Source organism: Muntiacus reevesi, chromosome 9, assembly GCF_963930625.1.
Source record: "Muntiacus reevesi chromosome 9, mMunRee1.1, whole genome shotgun sequence".
Lineage (NCBI taxonomy): Eukaryota > Metazoa > Chordata > Mammalia > Artiodactyla > Cervidae > Muntiacus > Muntiacus reevesi.
The window spans coordinates 12856954-12878799 of NC_089257.1; the positions used below are offsets into that span (position 1 = coordinate 12856954).

General features: G+C 37.3%; 1 protein-coding gene across 1 annotated transcript; it reads right to left on the reverse strand.

The window, feature by feature from the left end:
- Positions 1-6373: 6373 nt before the first annotated feature.
- LOC136175670 (olfactory receptor 8U3-like) lies at positions 6374-12342 on the reverse strand. Its single transcript, XM_065945920.1, has 2 exons — positions 11390-12342; positions 6374-6665 (listed from the first exon to the last, which is right to left on the reverse strand). Exons 1-2 carry the CDS (start codon positions 12340-12342, stop codon positions 6374-6376), a joined length of 1245 nt encoding a protein of 414 aa, XP_065801992.1.
- Positions 12343-21846: the final 9504 nt, after the last annotated feature.

Genomic DNA, 21846 nt, shown 5'->3' on the forward strand with positions numbered 1-21846 from the left:
CTCCAATACTTAGTCCACCTGATCCAAAGCGCTGAGTCATTTGAAAAGGCCCAGGTAGTGGAAAAGATTGAGGGTAAGAGGACAAGGGGGCAACAGAGGGTGAGATGGTTGGATGGCATCACTGACTCAATGGCCGTGAGTTTGAACAAACTCCAGGAGATGGTGAAGGACAGTGAAGCTCAGCGTGCTGCAGTTTGTGGAGTCTCAAAGAGTCAGACATGACTTAGCAACTCAACAACAACAAGCTTTTGCAAAGTATTAACACTACCATTTTTTCATATCTTTTTTTTTCCCCTGGCTTAATCTTGGTCCCACGGAATTAGATAACATCTTTCCAAATAAAAATTCTTCTACCATTAATCTTGAAAAGTGTGGAAGGGTGAAAATCACAAGCAGTCAGAGGCGCATTCTGTTGAATCAATGTCAGCATGCTCTGCTGACATGTTCATAATGTTTCTCAGGAATCTCATTTTCTTCTTTGTATTTCCTCTATCATTTATGATGTTATCTAAGACTTATTTTCTTTCAATAATTTCTCTTTGAATACTAAGCTGGCAAACTTTAAAAATACACTTTTTTTCTCGTTATGGAATCATCTTTTTCAAAACTTAACATGTTACAGGGAAGAAAAAAATCTGACTACCTGTTGGATTTATTTTACCTTAACCTTTGCTACCTATGGCTTGTGTTCACTAAAAAGACAGTGTCTGCATATAATGGGCTTCCCTGGTGGCTCAGACTGTAAAGAACCCACCTGCAAATGCAGGCCATGCAGGAGACCCAGGTTCAGTCCCTGAGTTGGGAAGAGCCCCTGGGGAAGGGAACGGCAACCCACTCCAGTATCCATGCCTGGAGAATGCCTTAGGCAGAGGAGCCTGGTGGCCTTCAGTCCATGGGATTGCAAAGAGCTGGACACGCCTGAGAAACCAGCCAGCACAAATAGCACATAATGGGCTGCCTCGGGGAACACTCCCCCATGCCTGAGTGCTAAATCAAAGTGCTTCTGTGCAGGGACGCCTTCTGGCCCTGTCCCCCTGAGCCAGAAATAGGAAATTAACGCATGCCCTCCCTGAGGCCGGCCATTCCAGGAGACATTTGGAAGATCAATCTTTGTACTTTACTTCCTTACCTCCTCCCCCTTTGTTGCTGTTGTTCAGTCACTAACTCATGTCCAATTCTTTGCCACCCCATGGACAGCAACACGCCAGGCTTCCCTGTCCTTCATTATCTCCCTGAGTTTGCGCAAACTACTCTTCAGAAGTAACTGGCATCCAGACCCTGATAATATGGTTACTTTCGGTTATTAGTCTGCCATCTTCTTGCTCTGCCAGTTGTCCAAATAAAGCCGTTATTCCCTGCGTTAGCACCTGGTCTGTGTCCAGTTTATTGCCTGTCGTGTGGCAAGTAGGGCTTCCCATACGGCACTAGTGCTAAAGAACCTGCCTGCCTGTGCGGGGGACATAAGGAACCCGGGTTCAGTTTTTGGGTTAGAAAGATCCCCTGGAGGAGGGCATGGCCCCTGTCCCTAAATTCACAAAGATTTAGACACTACTGAAGTGACTTAGTGCATAGGCAGGTGGTGAGTAGGGCAAGTTTGGACTCTGCAACACACTCTTTTTGTTTGTTTGTTTGTTTTGTTTTAATAAAATAGCATTGTTTGGGCAATTTACAGTTAGATCTGTAAGCTACTTTTCTCGATGCTGTTTCCATGGACTGAGGATGTCCACAGGAAGTTCAAAATGATCCCGCAGCATATTTGGGACAGATATAATCATCCCTAAGTATCTCAAGGGAGATTGGTTCCAGGATGGCCCTTCCCACCACTCCCCAGGATGCTGAAATCCACATGCTCAAGTCGCCCCTACAAAATGGAATCTTATACTATTATACAGACCCCACAGACTGCAGCCTGCTAGGCTCCTCTGTCCATGGAATTCTTCAAGCAAGAATATTGTAGTGGGTAGTCATTCCCTTCTCCAGGGGATCTTCCCAACCCAGGGATGGAACCCTGGTCTCCTACTTTGCAGGCAGATTCTTCACTGCCTGAGACTCCAGGGAAGCCCATTATTACAATCTATGCACATCCCAATATATATTTTGTCATCTCTAGGTTACATGTATCCTTATAATATTTAGCTACCTCATTACCACTCTAAATAGTGACATTAATCTCCTTGTTTACATTGCTCTTCTTGTTTACTGTGCAGAATATAACAGTGAAAGATACATAGTAGGTTTAAATTGCTTGTTAGGTATGGACAAGAGTCTTTATCCAGGAAATATATGTAATATATGAAGGTGTTTGTGTGGTTTACCACTTTATTTTGAAGTCTACTGTGATCAGGTTGTCCCTCTTTAAATGAGTACAAGTATGAGATTAGATTAAAAATAATTTTTGATCCAACATTTAGGGATGATAGATTATTTGATTAAATGGTTTCCATCTCTAACCATGGGGAATATGATTATAATAAAAAGAGATAATAGGATATTTTGAGGATATATTTTGAGGATATAATATTTTATTATATTAAAAAGAATATTAACTGTCCATAAATATTTTAAAAATAGGTGACTACAAAATATACCAGTATTGGAAAAAAGGGATATTTAAGAAGTATTTTTGGACTTCCTGGTGGCTCAGATGGTAAAGAATTCGCCTGAAATGCAGAAGACCCAGGTTTGAATCTGGATTGGGAAAATCCTTGGGAGAAGGGAATGGCTACCCACTCCAGTATTCTTGCCTGGAGAATCCCATGGACAGAGGAGGCTGTGGGCTACAGTACACGGGGTCACAGAGAGTGGCGCAAAACTGAGAGACTAACATTTTCACTGTTTTCTCTTTCAGTCTTAGATAAATGGCCATTTATCCAATTTATCCATTTAAAATTTAAACGATTTTTAGTATAAGCTTTGTTCAATCACTTTTTGTAAAAACCATGACAACGGCAATGGGGTCTGTGTATTTTTCCATTTAGGTAACCTTCAGAGAGTTTGTTAAATAGAAAATGCTCAGAAATGATTTTCTGAAAGGAGTGTCAAAATACAGCCATAGATCAGTTCAGTTCAACTGCTCAGTCATGTCCGACTCCTGACACCATGGACTACAACATGACAGGCTTACTGGTTCAACAACAACTCCTGGAGATTGCTCAAACTCAAGTCCATCAAGTCAGTGATAGCATCCATCCATCTCATCTGCTGTCATCCACTTCTCCTCCTCCCTTCAATATTTCCCAGCATCGGGGTCTTTTCCAGTGAGTCAGTTCTTCACATTAGGTTGCCAAAGTATTGGAGTTTCAGCTTCAGCATCAGTCTTTGCAATGGATATTCAGGACTGATCTCCTTTAGGATGGACTGGTTGGATCTCCTTGCAGTCCAAGAGATTCTCAAGAGTCTTCTCCATCACCACAGTTCAAAAGCATCATTTCTTCTGCACTCAGGTTTCTTTATGGTCCAACTCTCACATCCATACATGACTACTGGAAAAACCATACCTTTGAGAAGACAGACCTTTGTTGGCAAACTAATATCTGCTTTTTAATATGCTGTCTAAGTTGGTCAAAGCTTTTCTTCCAAGGAATACTCATAATTATTAGTAATCAAAATAAAGTGTCCATAAATAAAAAGCATAAATTAATAAACAATCAATACTTGTATTTAAAATTTGCTTCCTTTTTATTATCCCAGAAGTTTGTATCTAATAATGACCAAGAACAGAGAAAATGCTCAATTTCATGGATGTGACAGTTTATTCTTTTGGGAATAAGCAGTCATCAGGAATGGCAAGTTCTCCTCATCATTTTCCTGCTGGTCTACATGATCACCATGTGGGTAGTATTGCCATGATCCTGTTAATTAAGTTTGGTCCCCAACTCAGCAGCCCCATGTACTTTTTTATGAGTCATTGGTGTTTTGTTGACATGTGGTTTTCTTCCAATGTCACCCCTAAGATGCTGGAAAATCTGTTATCCGAGACAAAAACAATTTCCTATGCTGATTGTTTGGTAAAGTTTTTCTTCTCCATTGCTCTTGTCCATGTAGAAAATTTTATTCTTGTAGTGATGGCCTTTGACAGATATATATAGCCATTGGGAAATCTTTGCTCCATGGAAGCAAAATGTCAAGGATTGTCTGTATCTGACAGATTATTTTCCCTTATGTATATGGTTTTCTGACTAGGCTGGCAGCAATATTATGGACCTATGGCTTGTACTTCTGTGGGAAGATTGAAATCAACCACTTCTACTGTGCAGACCCATCCCTCATCAAAAAGGCCTGTGCTGGAACCTTTGTTATATACATATATATAGAAATATTATATGTATATAACATTTATTATATACAATAGTTTGAATATAAAATGATTATTTGTGCCTGCATTAATCTCACCTATTCTCTGGCTATAGTAGTCATATCTTATCCATTCATCCTCACTGCCATTCTACAGATACATTTAGCAGAAGGGAGGCACAAGGTCTGTCTACTCAAGGCTATGGTTTTTCCAATAGCCATGTATGGATGTGAGAGTTGGACTATAAAGAAAGCTGAGCATTGAAGAATTGATGCTTTTTGACTGTGGTGTTGGAGAAGACTCTTGAGATTCCCTTGGACTACAAGGAGATCCAATCAGTCCATCCTAAAGGAGATCAGTCCTGAATAGTCATTGGAAGGACTGATGGTGAAGCTGAAATTCCAATACTTCGGCCACCTGAAGCGAAGAGCTGACTCGTTGGAAAAGATCCTGATGCTGGGAAATATTGAGGACAGGAGGAGAAGGCGATGACAGAGGATGAGATGGTTGGATGGCACCACCGACTCAATGGACATGGGTTTGGGCGGACTCCAGGTGTTGGTGATGGACAGGGAGGCCTGCCGTGCTTTAATTCATGGGGTAGCAAAGAGTCAGACACGACTGAGAGACTGAACTGAACTGACTGAAAAAGAGTGAATGAAAAATATACAAATGAGGCAATTTAGGGGATGGAGTGAGAGAAAACCGGAGCATGCTGATAAACACAGAAATAAGAAGAGGCGGGATGCGCTCAGAAGGGTCAAAGATCTCTCTGAGGATGTGACTTTTCAGTTACGGGCAAGTAGCCAGCTATGCAAAACATTGAGGACAAAGAGAATGAAAATACAAAACTTACAAGAGGAACTATTTTAAAAAGTGTATAAACTCTGTGATTGTATCATGGCTCCCTCCAACTAGTAGCAACTCACAATTTGGAAGTTGATTAATCACTGTGAACTATTTTCCTACCCCTGAAATTATTCATATGGGAATCAAATACACCATAGAGAAAATGATTTGGGCACATAACCTAGGCACTGATATTTCGGTTCTGGTCTGGGTTCACCTGTACCGTATATTTTCATGATCGTAGATCATCATTCTCTGATGACTCTCAGTCTAGCTTTACTTTTATTAGAACTCTATGAGGTTAACATCAGTGTAATAATTTAGCAAAAATAAGTGTCTAATACTTGTAGTATATGAATGCAATTGTCTGTTTTCGAGTTAAGAAACTAATAAATATTGCAATACTTACCTATAAGGGCTATTAAAGAAAATAAATGTGATTATATAGTCTTACGTTAGACTTTGTGCAAAGTCTACATTGATTTTTATATTGTTTGAACTAGAATATTGATAAACATGACTCAAAATTTTCAAGAATAAAATAAATCCATTCATTTCTTTTAATTTTTCCATAGGCAATGCAGACTGGGTCTAAGTGAAGGCAATGCCAAATTTCACAGATGTGACAGAGTTTATTCTTCTGTGGTTGAGCAGCCATCAGGAGCTCCATTTCTCTTTTTTGTGGTGTTTCTAGTAGTTTACATGATCACTCTGATGGGGAACATCGGTATGATTATTTTGATCAGCAGCAGCCCCAGCTTCAGAGCCCCATGTACTTTTTCTTGAGCCATCTGTCTTTTGTGGCTGTGTGGTTCTCTTTCAGTGTCACTCCAAGGATGCTGGAAAACTTGCTATCAGAGACAAACCCACTTCCTATGTGGGGTGTCTGGTGCAGGGTCACTTCTTCAGAGCCCTTGTCCAGGCGGGAGCATGTATCTTGGCTGTGATGGCCTTTGATCACTACACGGCATCTGCAACCCTCCGCTTTACGGCAGCACAGTGTCCAGGGCCGTCTGCGCTGGTCCCATCTCTGCGCCCTGCGTCTGTGGCTTCTGCGAGCCTGATCTGCACTCTGGACACGTGGCCTGCGCTTCTGCGGAAACTTTGACATCAGCCACGTCTCCTGTGCTGGCGCTTCTCTTATCTGAGGAGGCGCCCACACTGAAGAGCACACCGTGACTGTGGTTGCTGGGATTGAGTTCTCACGTTCCCTCTCCGTGTTCTCACTCCCTAGCCCGCATCGCAGCGGTCATGCCGCGCGCGCGCCCTGCCGATGACAGGAGGAAGGCGCTCTCCCCTGCGGGTCCCGCTGACCGATGCTACCAGGATGCGCGGACTCCCGTCTTCACCCGTCTCGGGAGGCCCGCTGAGGGGTCTGTGGAGCCCCACAGTGACTCCCGTGCCGAATCCCGTGGTCCACAGTTTGAGGAGCAAAGATGAGAAAGAGGCGGCCAACAAGGCAATCGTCAAGGCAGACTCGAGGCAGCGCACCCGCAGGACACAGCTCCGTGTGTGCCGCTTCCTGTTACAAATGTCCAGGCGTGTAAACTCCCTGTTTAAAGTAGGCTGTGCATAGGCAACCCTTACAGATACGAAGAGGGCCAGCCTAGCACAGCGACGGTTTACCCCGTGAGTGCACGCTCAGGACTAAGCCTCCTTTATCCACATGTGCGAACATACCAACACCGACCTATTGCTGTTACCTATTCATTGTTAGTCACAGGGAATGCAAATTTGTGCCAAGTGTAGTCATCATAACTGATAAAGACATGTGGATAAGCACATGTTAACTTGGAGGTATCTTTGTAAGAGCTGAACATGATTTCTTAGGATATTTTCTATATATAATTGCCTTTCACTTGTTTTATAAGTAATATATAATTGCATGACAAAAAAATAAGACTTCATCACTTTTCTATGAATATAAAAATTGATGGATTCTCATTTACCAAAAATAGCTTTCGATAACATTCATACATCCATGGACTTTTGAAAACAAAAATGTATTCAGAATCTTCAACTTGTGATATGAATCAATCAGAAGGTTAATTCTCAGTATGTATTGCTCTATAATTAACACTATTTGTGTTTCAAACAATCTGTTGATTCACAGTAATTCTACTCTTTGGTTTGAATTTTGGCTAGTTATTTTTCTCTTTATTAATTTAAATATGTGAAATATTTATGACTAAAGCCTATCCTGTCCTTCTCATAGTTTAAAAAGATGAAGCAATACAGATTTTTGTCATTTAAAATCTGACTTTTGATCAGAAGAATGTCATGGTAAACCTTTGATTGCTATGATAAAGCTATTGTTTGATTCCAAATTCTTGTCACTAACATTACACTCTTAAGTCTGTGTTTAGCTGCTTAAGTCAAGTTTTAATAACTAGAGTGGGTCAACCAGATAAGAATCTCTGTAAAACTGAATGCCATTGCACTAGACATGTGTTAAAATGTGATCAGCACAGCTCAAACTTGTATCCATTGGGATCTGATTACAAGTTTACTATTCAATTTATGTTGATTGGTGTCCACATAATCTACTTCATTCCTATTATAAGTAGAATACATTTTTTGTCCTTGTTGACTCTTGCTAATAATACCACCATAAAAGCAAATCAGAAGCAGAAGTTATTTCTCATGAATGAGTTTATTCTTTTTTAAGGGCTAATCCAATTAAAAGGGGTGCACAATTGAACATGTGTAGAAAGACTCTGAGAAGTAGCATTTACTTGTGGTAATATCACTGGAAAGATGCATTCATTTAAGCACAGAAAGTATTGTTGCTCAGGCTAATTTACTAATTGCCCACAAGCCACATTCCCTATTGGTTCTGAGAAAAGGCAGATGGTGGGAGGAGAGTTCTTTTTCATAACTTTAGGTTCTGAGAAAGAAGAAAGAGTACTGTTTGATTAGTATTGGAAACTACATTAACAAAGTTTTTGTTTGTTTGTTTGTATGTTTATGTTTGCAAATCACCCAAGTTTGCTTCTAACAAGTTGGTGTCAAGTATGAAATGATAGGCTGCTCAAGAAGCAATCATATTGACAGAGATCATTATAACTTGACCCTTTAAGATCACATTTTCTGTGATCCTTATGGCGGACATATTCCTCAGTGTCCACTACTTTATATTTTATTTTATAAGTAAAACATTTGCCATCCAGCTGTTAACCACCGTTCCCATTGTCCCTTGTCAGTGAGATACATAATGTTGTCCAGTCTTGGCAACGAGCCATCAGTAGAAAGTGATGCCTAAAACCTAAAGATCATCTTCTGTATGTTAAAGTGGACTTTTTTCTCTTCCTTCCCACTTGAAAATGTTGCCACTGAAATGACCACTTTTTAGACAAAGATAGAAACCACATATTGAGGGTCTAATTGCCTTTCCCAAACCCCTTAACTCATACTGCTGCCTGAATAAAGGAATAAATTATTAAGTCACTGAATCTTGGGAGTTCACTTAGCTATAATGCTATACTTGCTCTTATAATACTTTCCATAAACACATCTTTGGCACGTCACCTCTGCATCTTACCACTCACTAGGATGACTTTTACCTGAGAATGATCAAGTCTCTTCAGAAACTATTCTGGTACTGAGAGAAGGGCGTCTTGTCTTCTGTCTTAATCAGAAGGAGAAAAGCTCAACCTTCAGATCTATCTCAGATATTAGGTTATATATCCCTTTGTCCTAACTACGTGATGAATCCTTGGGCTTGTTATGACCTTTAAGACTCCAGTTGTCACATTAACTGGTTTTGGACCCCTTTTGACCCATCATCTAGGCCATTTCACTAGCCATTTTAAGGTACTTACAGGTTTCTTTCTTAAAGTTAGGAAACCTCAGCTATTTTTTTTTTTCTGCCCTGTGCTTACAAGTGTAGATAAGATGTGTTTACACCAGACATTTGAGCCAGCACATCTTTAACTGTTCTTACTTATTAGTGGGGCTTCCCCAATGGCTCAGCAGCAAAGAATCATCTGCAATGCAAGAGTCATGGTTTCAGTCCCTGGGGGAACATACCCTGGAGAAGGAAATGGCAACCCACTCCAGTATTCTTGCCTGGAAAATCCCATGGACAGAGGTGCCTGGTGGGTTACAGTCCATGGGGTCACACAAAGTCTAACACAACTGAGCATGCACACACTTACATGCACTTATAATGAGTGAAATTGTTCCCCCAAAAGATGTGTTAAGTTCCTAACCTGAAGAACCTCAGAGTTTGGTTATAGGGTCATTGAGTTATAGGGTTGTTGAAGATACAATTGTTAATATGAAGTCATACTGAAGTAAGGTGGACCGTTAATCCAGTGTGGGTGACGTCCTTACAAGAATGAAGAAATGTGGACGCAGATGTAGAGGAAAGAAGACCATGTGAAGACAGCAGAGACTGGAGTGATGTTTACAAGCCAAGGAATGCCTGGGGCCACGAGTGACTGGAACAAGCAAGGATGGAACATCCCCTAGAGCTTCACAGAGAGCGTGGTTCTGCCAGTACCCTGACTTCAGACTTGTAGGCTCCAGAAATGCAAGAATATAATGTTTGTTGTTCTAAGTCAACGAGTGTGTGGTATCTGTTAACGCAGACTGATGAAACTAATATGTTTCTTCACTGTGTTGTCTCAGTGTTAGAACTTTGGTTTTACTTTAGTCTTTTTTAGCCTCCCAGCCTATCATCTTTCTGCTCTGGGAGCTCTTCAGTTATATCTGACTGTCTTTGGTAAACATGTGGTTTTGCAGCAACCTCCCCTGAATCCAGTGTGCTACCCAGAAGGGGCACCAGCTCCCTTTTGAAAGTTTCACTAACCTTTAAACCCTTCTCACACTGCCAGTCTCAGTTTCAGCCCTTACTCTGCAGTTTGCTATATAAACTCGATGCTGTGCTTTTAACTATTTAAATTATACTTTGGGAATTATTTAAAAAGTTAGCAATGACTAAGATATTCTCTTTTCTTGAGTTTTATCTTTGGCAATTGACAGTCATGATTTCCAAGATTGATTTTTCTGCAACTGGGCTCCCTGATTCTGAAAGAAGTTGAATTAAGAGTTTGAAAATCAGGATTGTAACTCATTGCTTCTCTTCAGAATTTGTACAATGTACAGCCATTTAGAACACCTTGTTGCTGCTTTAGTAATGGCATATATTAAAAGCATATATTAAAATAGAGGCATATTTAAAATAAAGTTTAATATAAATAACTTAGCATAGCAATTTTGACGTCTTCACATAAATCTGAAATCTAATTTAACAATGAAACATGTACTAAGATAACTTGGATAAAATAAGCTAAAATGTTTCTGAATAACTTATACAATCATTGTTTATTTGCCAGTATTTTCCAAAATAGCAGACTGTTCAGCATATTCAGGAGTGTTTTTGATTTTGCCCTACAAGAATAGCTCACAATATCACCCACATGGTAGACACCAAACATTTGAATCTGAATTTAGAAAAAAAGTACATTCCAGTTGACGGTTTAAGTGGGTCTTAGATTGCATCACTTTTCAACCATCCCAACATAAAACTATACTCCGGACATCTGACAGCAATCACATTTATAACTTGGTTTTAAACTACTGCTTTCTGTCCCCTCAACCCTTGGTAATTTCTTCAAATTCCTAAAAGATAAAAGGATCTTGAGCTTTGCTGAGGGAATATAGGGTTATGTCTTCATTTTTGTTTTGATACAGAAAAAGAGAGTATGACTTTCCAAAGGCTGACCCTGATTCCCAGATCTGCGTGGTGAAAAATTATATCTTTTTGAACAAAATGAGGTCCATGGAATTACAGAGAGTGAACAACAGTGAATCTAGTGGGAGTCAGATGCAGAGAAGAATGATTTTTAGCAGACAGGATGCAGTTGAGGAATGGCTACTGCAGGAATGACGAGGGGATGGATGAGAAATTTACTTTACCACTTCCCTTTTTCTGTCTCCACAATGTATAAAATAGAAACATCTTTGAAAGCAGTGGCTAAATCTGATTATCAGTTAAATAGAAACTCTCCAGGTCAAAACTGTCAAGTGTCACATATGTAAATAGTAACAATTTGTTAAAACTGTGCATTATAATCTTTTAAACCTTTCATCTTACTTATAAATTATGTGAAAAATAGAACACATGTGCAAAGTCATTTTGCTCATATAAAAATGGTGAAAATAAAATTAACTTATCAAAGATAATAAAAACAAAATATCTGCATGTGGTGCAGTTCCAAGACAGTCAATGTTGCGAGTTACATTCTAATGTTTATTAGAGACAGGAAATAACATTTTTCAAAGGCTTTCCTCAAGGCATTTTTTACCTCTTGATTCCTCAGACTGTAGATCATGGGATTCAACATAGGAATGACTATTGTGTAGAAGACAGAGGCCATTTTGTCTGTGTCAAGGGAATGGTTTGATTTGGGCTGCAGATACATGAAGATCAGAGTCCCATAGAATATAGTGACTGCAGTCAGATGAGAACCACAGGTTGAGAATGCTTTGTGCCTCCCTTCTGCAGATTGGATTCTTAGGATGGCAGCCACAATGTATAGGTAAGAAATAAGGACCGTGGTCAAAGAGCTGATCATGTTGAACCCAGCAAAGATAAAAATCAAGATCTCTTTGAGGCTGGTGTCTGAGCAGGCAAGGGCCATCAAAGGGACATCATCACAATAGAAGTGATTAATAACATTGGGGCCACAGTAGATCAATCGAAAAGTCACAACAGTGTGGAGGAAAGCAACAGAAAAGCTGTATAAGTAAGGGCCAGCTACCAGTTGCACGCACACCTTTTGGGACATGATCACCGTGTAGAGAAGAGGATTGCAGATGGCCACATAGCGGTCATAAGCCATCACTGCAAGAAGGAACATCTCCAAAATCAAGAAGCTCAGGAAAAAGTCCAGCTGTGCAGCACACGCATAGAAAGATATGGACCTGTGCTTGGTCAGGAGGGTCTCCAGGAACTTTGGGGCTATTGACAAGGAGTAACAAAAGTCTACAAAGGCCAGATTACTGAGAAAAACGTACATGGGCGTGTGAAGGTGAGGATCCAACCAGTTTAAGGAAATCATGCCAATGTTTCCCACCAGAGTTAGAGCATATACCACTAAAATGAGAAGAAAGAGAAGGATCTCAACCTCTCTCTGGACTGAAAAGCCCAAAAGAATGAATTCCATCACCCTGGTAATATTCTCTTCAATCATTTGTTCTAGTCTCTGAACTGCTGAAAAGAGACAAGTTAAAGACAGATAAGTTATCAGGAGTAAGGAATTGTCATCAGATCCCAAAAAATGCGTGTTTTAACTTGAAGTAGAATAGCAGAACAAATAAATATATCCCATCTCAAACTCTTCCTGTTTGGCATTTATAATTTTTTGAAGCCAAAAACTGAGGTTTAATAAAAATAATGTTTATAAAGATATATAATATTTCAGGTTTAGATTATTTAAGCTATATTTAATAGTAGAGAGAATAGAGATATTTTTAAATATCCTGCTGCCATATTTACTTCTCAATGGAGTAAAACTTTAATATGTAACACTTTATCTGTTTTAATAGACATTTATTTTAACAAATGTACATTATGCTAAATATAATACAAAGCTAAGCAAGATATTCAATGGATAGAAATATTTCTATTTGTTAATTAAGCAAATTTTGGATTCCGATGTAATTTATTCATTTTCAAATACTACTTTCTAAAAGTGAAAAATTACACTTGTATTTAGAGTAAGAATACACATATGTTTAAAAGTACAGTTCTTTATAATCATTTATTCAATGGACATGAGTTTGAGCAAACTCCAGGGGATGATGAAGGACAGGGAAGGCTGGCATGCTGCAGCCCATGGGATCACAAAGAGCCAGACACGACTGAGTGAGTGAACAACAAATAGTTTTACATTAATTGTTATCAACACTTATAATCAGTAATGCTTTCTAAATTATCTGGTAAATTTTTAGTGTAACAATAGCAAACACTCTTACTTTTAAAAGGTAGCCATCTCTTTGACAAGAGAAGTAACAATTACATGGAAATGGTACTCCTATCATGATGTTCAACTTGCATAATATGGTTTTTGAGAGTTCTATGTTTCTTTCCACTCCTGAGGCTAAGAAAGATAACTAGCTAATTTCAATTTCAGGAGGAAAGTTTAAAGAAAAAAAGAAAAAAAAAACTCACCATATCAAATTAAAATGAAGTGTGCAAAATAGAAAGAGTAACCCCTTACTTTTCCCCTAAATATTTTACTCAAAGGGAAGATTTGCTTCTTCTTGTTGCTGTTTTTTAACAAGTTACTGTGAGTAGTTAGAAAACGTGTCCTTTTAGTTTTTTCTCCTCTTTCTACTGACTCAGCTTAATGCGATGACTTGTAACTACTGTGTTTTCCAGAAAAAAGAAAAAAATACACACGCACCTATGTACACATACGTGTGTGTGGGTTAGGTCACTCCAGTTGTGTCCGACTCCATGCGACACTATGGGTTGCAGTCTGCAAGGGTCCGCTGGTCACAGGAGTTTCCAGGCAAGAAGACTTCAGTGGGTTGCTGTGCCCTCCTCCAGGGAATCTTCCCAACCCAGGAATCGAACCTGCATCTCCTTTGGCTTCCATGTTGCAGGCAGATTCTTTACCGCTGAGCCACTGGAGAAGCCCATATATACATACGTACATACATCTATGGTAAGTTATCTGCCTGCAATGCAGGAGACCCAGGTTTGATTCCTGTGTTGGGAAGATCCCCTGGAGAAGGAAATGCCAACCCACTCCAGTGTTCTTGCCTGGAGAATCCCATGGACAGAGGAGCCTGGCGGGCTAGAGTCCATGGGATTGCAAGAGTCGGACACAACTTGGTGACTAAACTACACCACATATATATACACATACATCTGCGTATATACAAACACACACACTCACACATAAGCACATACATAAGATGTGACGTGAAAACTGTTTTCCCCATCCATCTGTTTTTCTCCTGCTGGAGGCAAAACCCAGCTTCTGAAAGGTGTGTTTCAACTAACTTACCTTCCTAAGCAGACAGCTTAACAGAGCTACTGGACTACAGCTCACCAATCTGGCAGAAGAATGGAAAATATAAAATATTGGTCTGAACATCATTTGCCCGTTTCCATGATGGTAATATAATAACTCCAGTCTCACTTTGGTCTTCCATAACTATCACTTTGGATATTTTAGAGGTAATTAGCAGAAATTTTGATACTGAGTTACTTTTATTTGAGTATACATTGAAATCAGGCTTATTTTCTTATATTTCTTCTTTGTAATAGAAGGCAAAAATGCAAAACCCACACAGCCTCATCAATTCTGAAAAAGGGGGAAAAAAAAACCACCTCCCTATTTTGTGAATTACTTTCAGCCACAAATGTCTCTTTTTTACCTTTTGCTTTTAAACCATCAAAAGTTTCCCCTAAGAGAAAGGCAACACTCACACATACAAATGCTCTTCTGCCTTAGGAATTGGCTTCCAAATTTCATCAATAGTGTTTTCTCCTAAAGGAAACCCAAGTCTTGGGCAGAAGTCAAAGAGGATACTTCATTTGAGGTGGGCTAAGAAAGGTATTTCATTATTGTGTATACATGTCAGCTTCATCCAGTTGGAGCAGGGTCATCTACTTTCCTTTAAATGGCGAAAAATATAGAGGCTTGGAAAAGGAGGGTTATGAAAATGACCGACAGTGCCTCTTAACCCATCAGGTTGTAGAAGAAATCTTCCCCTGAAAGTTGAAATACCCAGGGTACCTGAATGTGTAGCGTAGGCCTTTATAAAGTACAGTCTCTATTCCTTGGGGAGTTAAATTCCTACTATTCCCCAGAGATGACTGCACCAGTTTCATTGACCCTCCAGGGTTCAACTGTGATTAGAAAACTTCAATTAGAAAAAACATTAGCCTATAAAGACAAAGGTAACAATAGGTCTTATTTTAAACTAGAATGATGTCATCATGAAATGGCTAATCCTTGATTCAGTTCAGTTCAGCCATTCAGTCATGTCCAACTCTTTGCAGCCCCACGGACTGCAGCATGCCAGGCTTCCCTGTCCATCACCAACTCCCAGAGCTTGCTCAAACTCATGTCCATCAAGTCAGTAATGCCATCCAACCATCTGATACTCTGTCGGCCCCTTCTCCTCTCGCCTTCAATTTTTGCCAGCCTCAGGGTCTTTTCTAGTGAGTGAGGTCTGATACTAAGAGCATCAGGTGGCCAATGTATTGGCATTTCAGCTTCAACATCAGTCCTTCCAATGAATATTCAGGATTGATTTACTTTAGGATAGACTGGTTGGATCCACTTGCTGTCCAAGGAACTCTCAAGAGTCTTCTCCAACACCACAGTTCAAAAGCATCAGTTCTTCAGCACCCAGCTTTCTTTATAGTCCAACTCTCACATCCATACGTGACTACTGGAAAAACCATAGCCTTGACTAGATGGACCTTTGTTGGCAACGTAGTGTCTCTGCTTTTTAATAGGCTGTCTAGGTTGATGATAGCTTCTCTTCCAAGGAGCAAAGATCTTCTAATTTCATGGCTGCAATCACCATCCACAGTGATTCTGGAGACCCCCCCAAAAAGTCTCTCACTCTCTCCATTGTTTCCCCATCTATTTGCATGAAATGATTGAACCGGATGCCATGACACTTGTTTGGTGAAAGTTGAGTTTTAAGCCATCATTTTCACTCTCCTCTTTCACTTTCATCAAGAGGCTGTTTAGCTCTTCTTCACTTTCTGCCTTAAGGGTGGTAAAATCTGCATACCTGAGGTTATTGATATTACTCCCGACAATCTTGATTCCAGCTTGAGTTTCATCCAGCCTGGCATTTCTCCTGATGTAGTCTGCATATAAGTTAAATACACAGGATGTCAACATGCAGCCTTGAAGTACTCCTTTCCTGATTTGGAACCAGTGTGTTGTTCCATGTCCAGCTCTAACTGATGCTTCTGGACCTGCATACAGATTTCTCAGGATTCAGGTAAGGTAGTCTGGTACTCCCATCTCTTTAAGAATTTTCCACAATTTGTCATGATCCACACATTCAAAGGCATTGGCTTAGTCACTAAAGCAGAAGTAGATGTATTTCTGGAACTTTCTTGCTTTTTCTATGATCCAATGGATGTTGCACATTTGATCTGTATTTCCTCTACCTTTTCTAAATCCAGTTTGAACATCTGGAAGTTCACAGTTCACGAACAGTTGAAGCCTGGTTTGGATAATTTTGAGCATTACTTTACTAGCATGTGAGATGAATGCAATTGTGTGGTAGTTTGAGCATTCTTTGGCATTGCCTTTCTTAGGGATTGGAATGAAAATTGACCTTTTCCAGCCCTGTGGCCACTGCTGAGTTTTCCAAATTTGCTGGCATATTGAGTGCAGCACTTTCACAGCATCATCTTTCAGGATTTGATATACCTCAACTGGAATTCCATCACATCCACTAGCTTTGTCTGTAGTAATGCTTCTTAAGGTCCACTTGGCTTCACACTCCAGGATGTCTGGCTCTAGGTGAGTGATCATGCCATCATGGTTATCTGGGTCTTGAAGATCTATTTTGTACGGTTCTTCTGTGTATTCTTGTCACCTCTTCTTAAAATCTTCTTCTGTTAGGTCCATACCATTTCTGTCATTTATTGATCCCATCTTTGCATGAAATGTTTCTTTGGTATCTCTAATTTTCTTGAAGAGATCGCTAGGCTTTCCCATTCTTTTGCTTTCCTGTGTTTATTTGCACTGATCATTGAGGAAGTCTTTCTTATCTCTCCTTGCTATTCTTTGGAAATGTGCATTCAAAGTGATATGTCTTTCCTTTTCTCCTTTGCCTTTAGCTTCTCTTCTTTTCTCAGCTATTTGTAAGGTGTCCCCAGATAACCATTTTGCATTTTTGCATTTCCTTTTCTTGAGGATGGTCTTGTTCACTGCCTACTGTACAATGTCATGAACCTCCACCCACAGTTCTTTAGGCACTCTATCAGATATAATCCCTTGAATCTATTTGTCACTTCTACTGTATAATTGTAAGGGATTTGATTTAGGTTATACCTGAATGGCCTGGTGGTTTGCCCTACTTTCTTCAATATAAGTCTGAATTTGGCAATAAGGAGTTTACCTGAGCCACAGTCAGCTCCCAGTCTTGTTTTTGCTGACTGTATAGAGTTTCTCCATCTTCGGCTACAAACAATACAATCAATCTGATTTCAGCATTGACCATCTGGTGATATCCAAGTGTAGAGTCTTCTCTTGTGTTGTTGGAAGAGGGTGTTTGCTATGACCAGTGCATTCTCTTGGCAATACTCTGTTAGCCTTTGCCCTGCTTCACTTTGTACTCCAAGGCCAAATTTGCCTGTTACTCCAGGTATATCTTAACTTCCTACTTTTACATTCCACCCCCTTGAAAAGGACCTCTTTTTTGGGTGTTAGTTCTAGAAGATCTTGTTGGTCTTCATAGAACCATTCAACTTCAGCTTCTTCAGCATTACTGGTCGAGGCATAGACTTAGTTTTCTTTGATTGTGATATTGAATGGTTTTCCTTGGAAACAAACATAGATCATTCTGTTATTTTTTGAGAGTGCATCAAATACTCTTGTGGAGTATGGTAGCTACTCTATTTCATCTAAGGGATTCTTGCCCATAGTAGTAGATATAATGTCATCTGAATTAAATTCACCCATTCCAGTCCATTTTAATTCACTGATTCCTAAAATGTCAATGTTCACTCTTGCCATCTCCTGTTTGACTACTTCCAATTTACCTTGATTCATGGACATAACATTCCAGGTTCCTATGCAATATTGCTCATTACAGAGCAACTGGTGATTCCATCACCAGTCACATCCACAACTGGGTGGTGTTTTTGCTTTGGCTCCGTCTCTTCATTCTTTCTGGAGATATTTTGCCACCAATCTCCAGTAGCATATTGAGCACCTACCAACCTGGGGAGTTCATCTTTCAATGTCCTATTCATTTGCCACTTCATACAGTTTATGGGGTTCTCAAGGCAAGAATGCTGACGTGGTTATCCTTGATTGTGCATGTCCAGTTCAGTTGCTTCAAACAAAACACACACACACACACACACACACACAAAGTGGTAGACTATTTAAATATCCCAACTATTTCTGATGTATCATCATTATTTGTTTACATCTGTCTCTTCCACTCCCTGTGATCGTCCTAGTTGAAGGGATTCTGATTCAAACTCTCTGCTTTATATCTACTAACTGGATTTTTCACCTAGATGTTATACATCCTAAGCCATTTTCTTTATTCTTTGCTACGTGTACACCTAAGAACAATAAATACCCTTTGTCTACATCATATGTCATTAACATTCAACTTTTATAATTACACAGCATTAATTTGTTTTGTGACTTGAGGCAAGAATCTAAGCTATTGTTTTTCCATACAGCAAATTAATTTCCCTAATATTATTAATTAAATAATCCATCTCTTTCTTACCAATTTATAATTAACAAGACTTTAAAAATATCACCTCATTTACTAAAATAACTCAATAAAATCCATGAGCTCAGAGTTTTAGAAAACTTGATAGGTATGGGGCATTTTTATATATGCATTACTTTATGAAAAGAAAATGTTTTTTTCAGAACATAAATAAAGTATATTTGACACCTGAACAACATGGGTTTGAGCTGCATGGATCCAGTCATATGCCATTTTCTTTTCAATAGGTACTACTATAGTCCAACTCTATCCAAAGTTATTTGACTCTTCAGATAAAGAACTGCGTATCTCCTGCAAAGTTAAGGCAAATTCTCCAACCAGTAGGGTCCACGTCCCTAATCCTACATTGTGCATGGGTCAAATGTATATGTATGCATCATAATAATATTTGATATACAGAAAAATATGAAAAATAAACTGTATAAATCATCCAGTACATGTAACTACTCTTTAAGTTTGAATACAACTTATTTTTCCTTCATGTTTTATGTACTTTATTAAAATATGCTCATAGAGTATATGATGATTTACTACTTTTAATGCCCCCCCCCCTTTTTTTGTGCAGCAAGTTAGTTGTTCATCAATACCTGGGGGGGAATGGTTGCAGGACACCTCTCCTCTCTCCCCACCAAATGCAGGGGTGATCAAGTCCCTTATACAAAATGGCATAGCACAGCACAGTTGTCCCTCCAATTCAGAAATTTTGCATCAGTGGATTCATCATGGTTCCAGGATGAATTGCCAAATTCAGGAGCCACAAATATAAAAGTCTGATGATAGCAGGATTCTGGGCTTCCTTGGTGGTTCAGATGGTAAAGAATCTGCCTGTAGTGGAGAAGACCTGAGTTCATTCCCTGGGTTGGGAAGATCCCATGGAGACGAGAATAGCAACCAATTCCAGTATTCTTGCTTGCAGAATCCCATGGACAGAGTAACCTGGCAAACTATAGTTCTTAGGGTTGCAAACCGTTGGACACCAGTGACTAACACTACTATTACTACAATAGCAGGAGTTTATATACCATGTAAGAGTCTTTCCAAAATATGTTTCTAGTAGACTGCAATATAGCCAATTTTAATATTTTATTATTTTTTCTAATTAGTAAAATGCTTCCCTGGTGGCTCAGTGGTAAAGAATCCACCTGCCAACACAGGAGACACGGGTTCTGTCCCTGGGATCGATTCCACGGAGAAGGAAATGGCAGGGAGGTCCACTGGGGAAGGCAATGGCAACCCACTCCAGTATTCTTGCCTGGAAAATTCCATGGACAGAAGCTGCTAGCTGATTACAGTCCATGGACAGGACTTGTGACCAAAAGAGTCGGACATGACGTAGTGACTAAACAACAGCAAGCTAGAAACTAATAGTTCTATAAAAAATTCTCTTTGAGTATAACAAACAAATAATATATAACAATAGTAAAAATAAAATAATAATACATATTAATTTATTATATTTTTATATGCACACTATACTATATTATATTATTATATACATTATTATTGATGCATGCAATATATTATTATAATATATTTAATTATGACTATAAACTATTATATTTGCATTATGTTGTAATATTTTATAATTATATTATATATTATAAATATATAATATATTTCATAATATAATTATATTTAATACATTGACAGATAATGAAATATTATGCATCATTATATGTTATATTATAATATTTAATATATAATATTGTATAATATATATAATATATAGCATATAATATATATATTATATGTAATATAATATATATTTAATATATAGCATATAATGATACATATATCATTATCTGTCAGTATATTAAATATATATATAATATATATTATACTATATGATATAATATATATAGTACAATTTATAAATTTATATAGTATATATATATATCTTATATAGTATATATATAGCATATAGTATATATTATAATATATAACATATAATGATACATAAAATACTATTATATGTTAATATATTAAATGTCATAATTATATTATAAAATATATCATATATTTTATAATGCATATCATATATTCTTATATATGATATGCATTATAAAATATATAATTATATATGATATATTGTTCATATGTTTATATATGTTTATATAGTTTATATGTTTATATATATGTTTATATAGTTTATATGTTTATATATATGTTTATATAATATATATATTTATATAGTATACAATATAATATATTTATATTTCATTATAATGTATACTTATATATTCATAACTATAAATTTTAGATTATATTTATTTAAATTTAACTTATAAATATATAATATAATATAATACAAATATGTTATATATAAGATATAATAATATATAATGTAATACATAATATTTAATAATATAATTATTATGTAATATATGATATATAAATATAAATTGCTATATTTGAAATATTATTAATATATAATAAGAGATTATATCATTGTATATCATATGCTATTTTATATTTAATCATATATAATTTTTATATTATAATATAGTTAATTATAATATATAATAAATATATAATTACATATATTATATAACTATATATTATTATATTTTGTATATATATTATATATATGTATGTATATACATATATATATTATATTTATATTGTATATATAATATACATTATAATACATAATATATTGTAATGTATATTATAATATATAATATATAATAGTATATAGTATAGTGTATAGTATAATTATATCTATATACTATTATAACATATATAAATGTATATAATTATATTTATAATGAATTTATAAACATAAATTATATCTACATTTATATATTCATTTATAAATTTATAGTAAATATTTGTAAATAACATATAAATTATATATTATACATTTATTTAATAATATATATTTATTAATAATATATTATATATTTTATTTATAACATATGTTTATAGTATAATTTATGGATTTATAAATTTATTATCTTGTAGTAATTTTGTTATTAATGATAACAGAAATAATAACAATTAATATAACAAATTCTCTGAGTATGCAATTTGAGTGTAAGAAATTACTCAAGATTGGTTTAGAATGATCAAACATTTTTAGATTAAACTGAATAATAGAAATGCTGAGTAAGACAGTAAGTCTACTTTCAAACTTTTTGCTGCTGTTCAGTCACTAAGCCCTGTTCAACTTTTGACCCCGTGGACAGTAGCAGGCCGGTCTTCCCTGTTCTCCGCTATCTCCAAGAGTT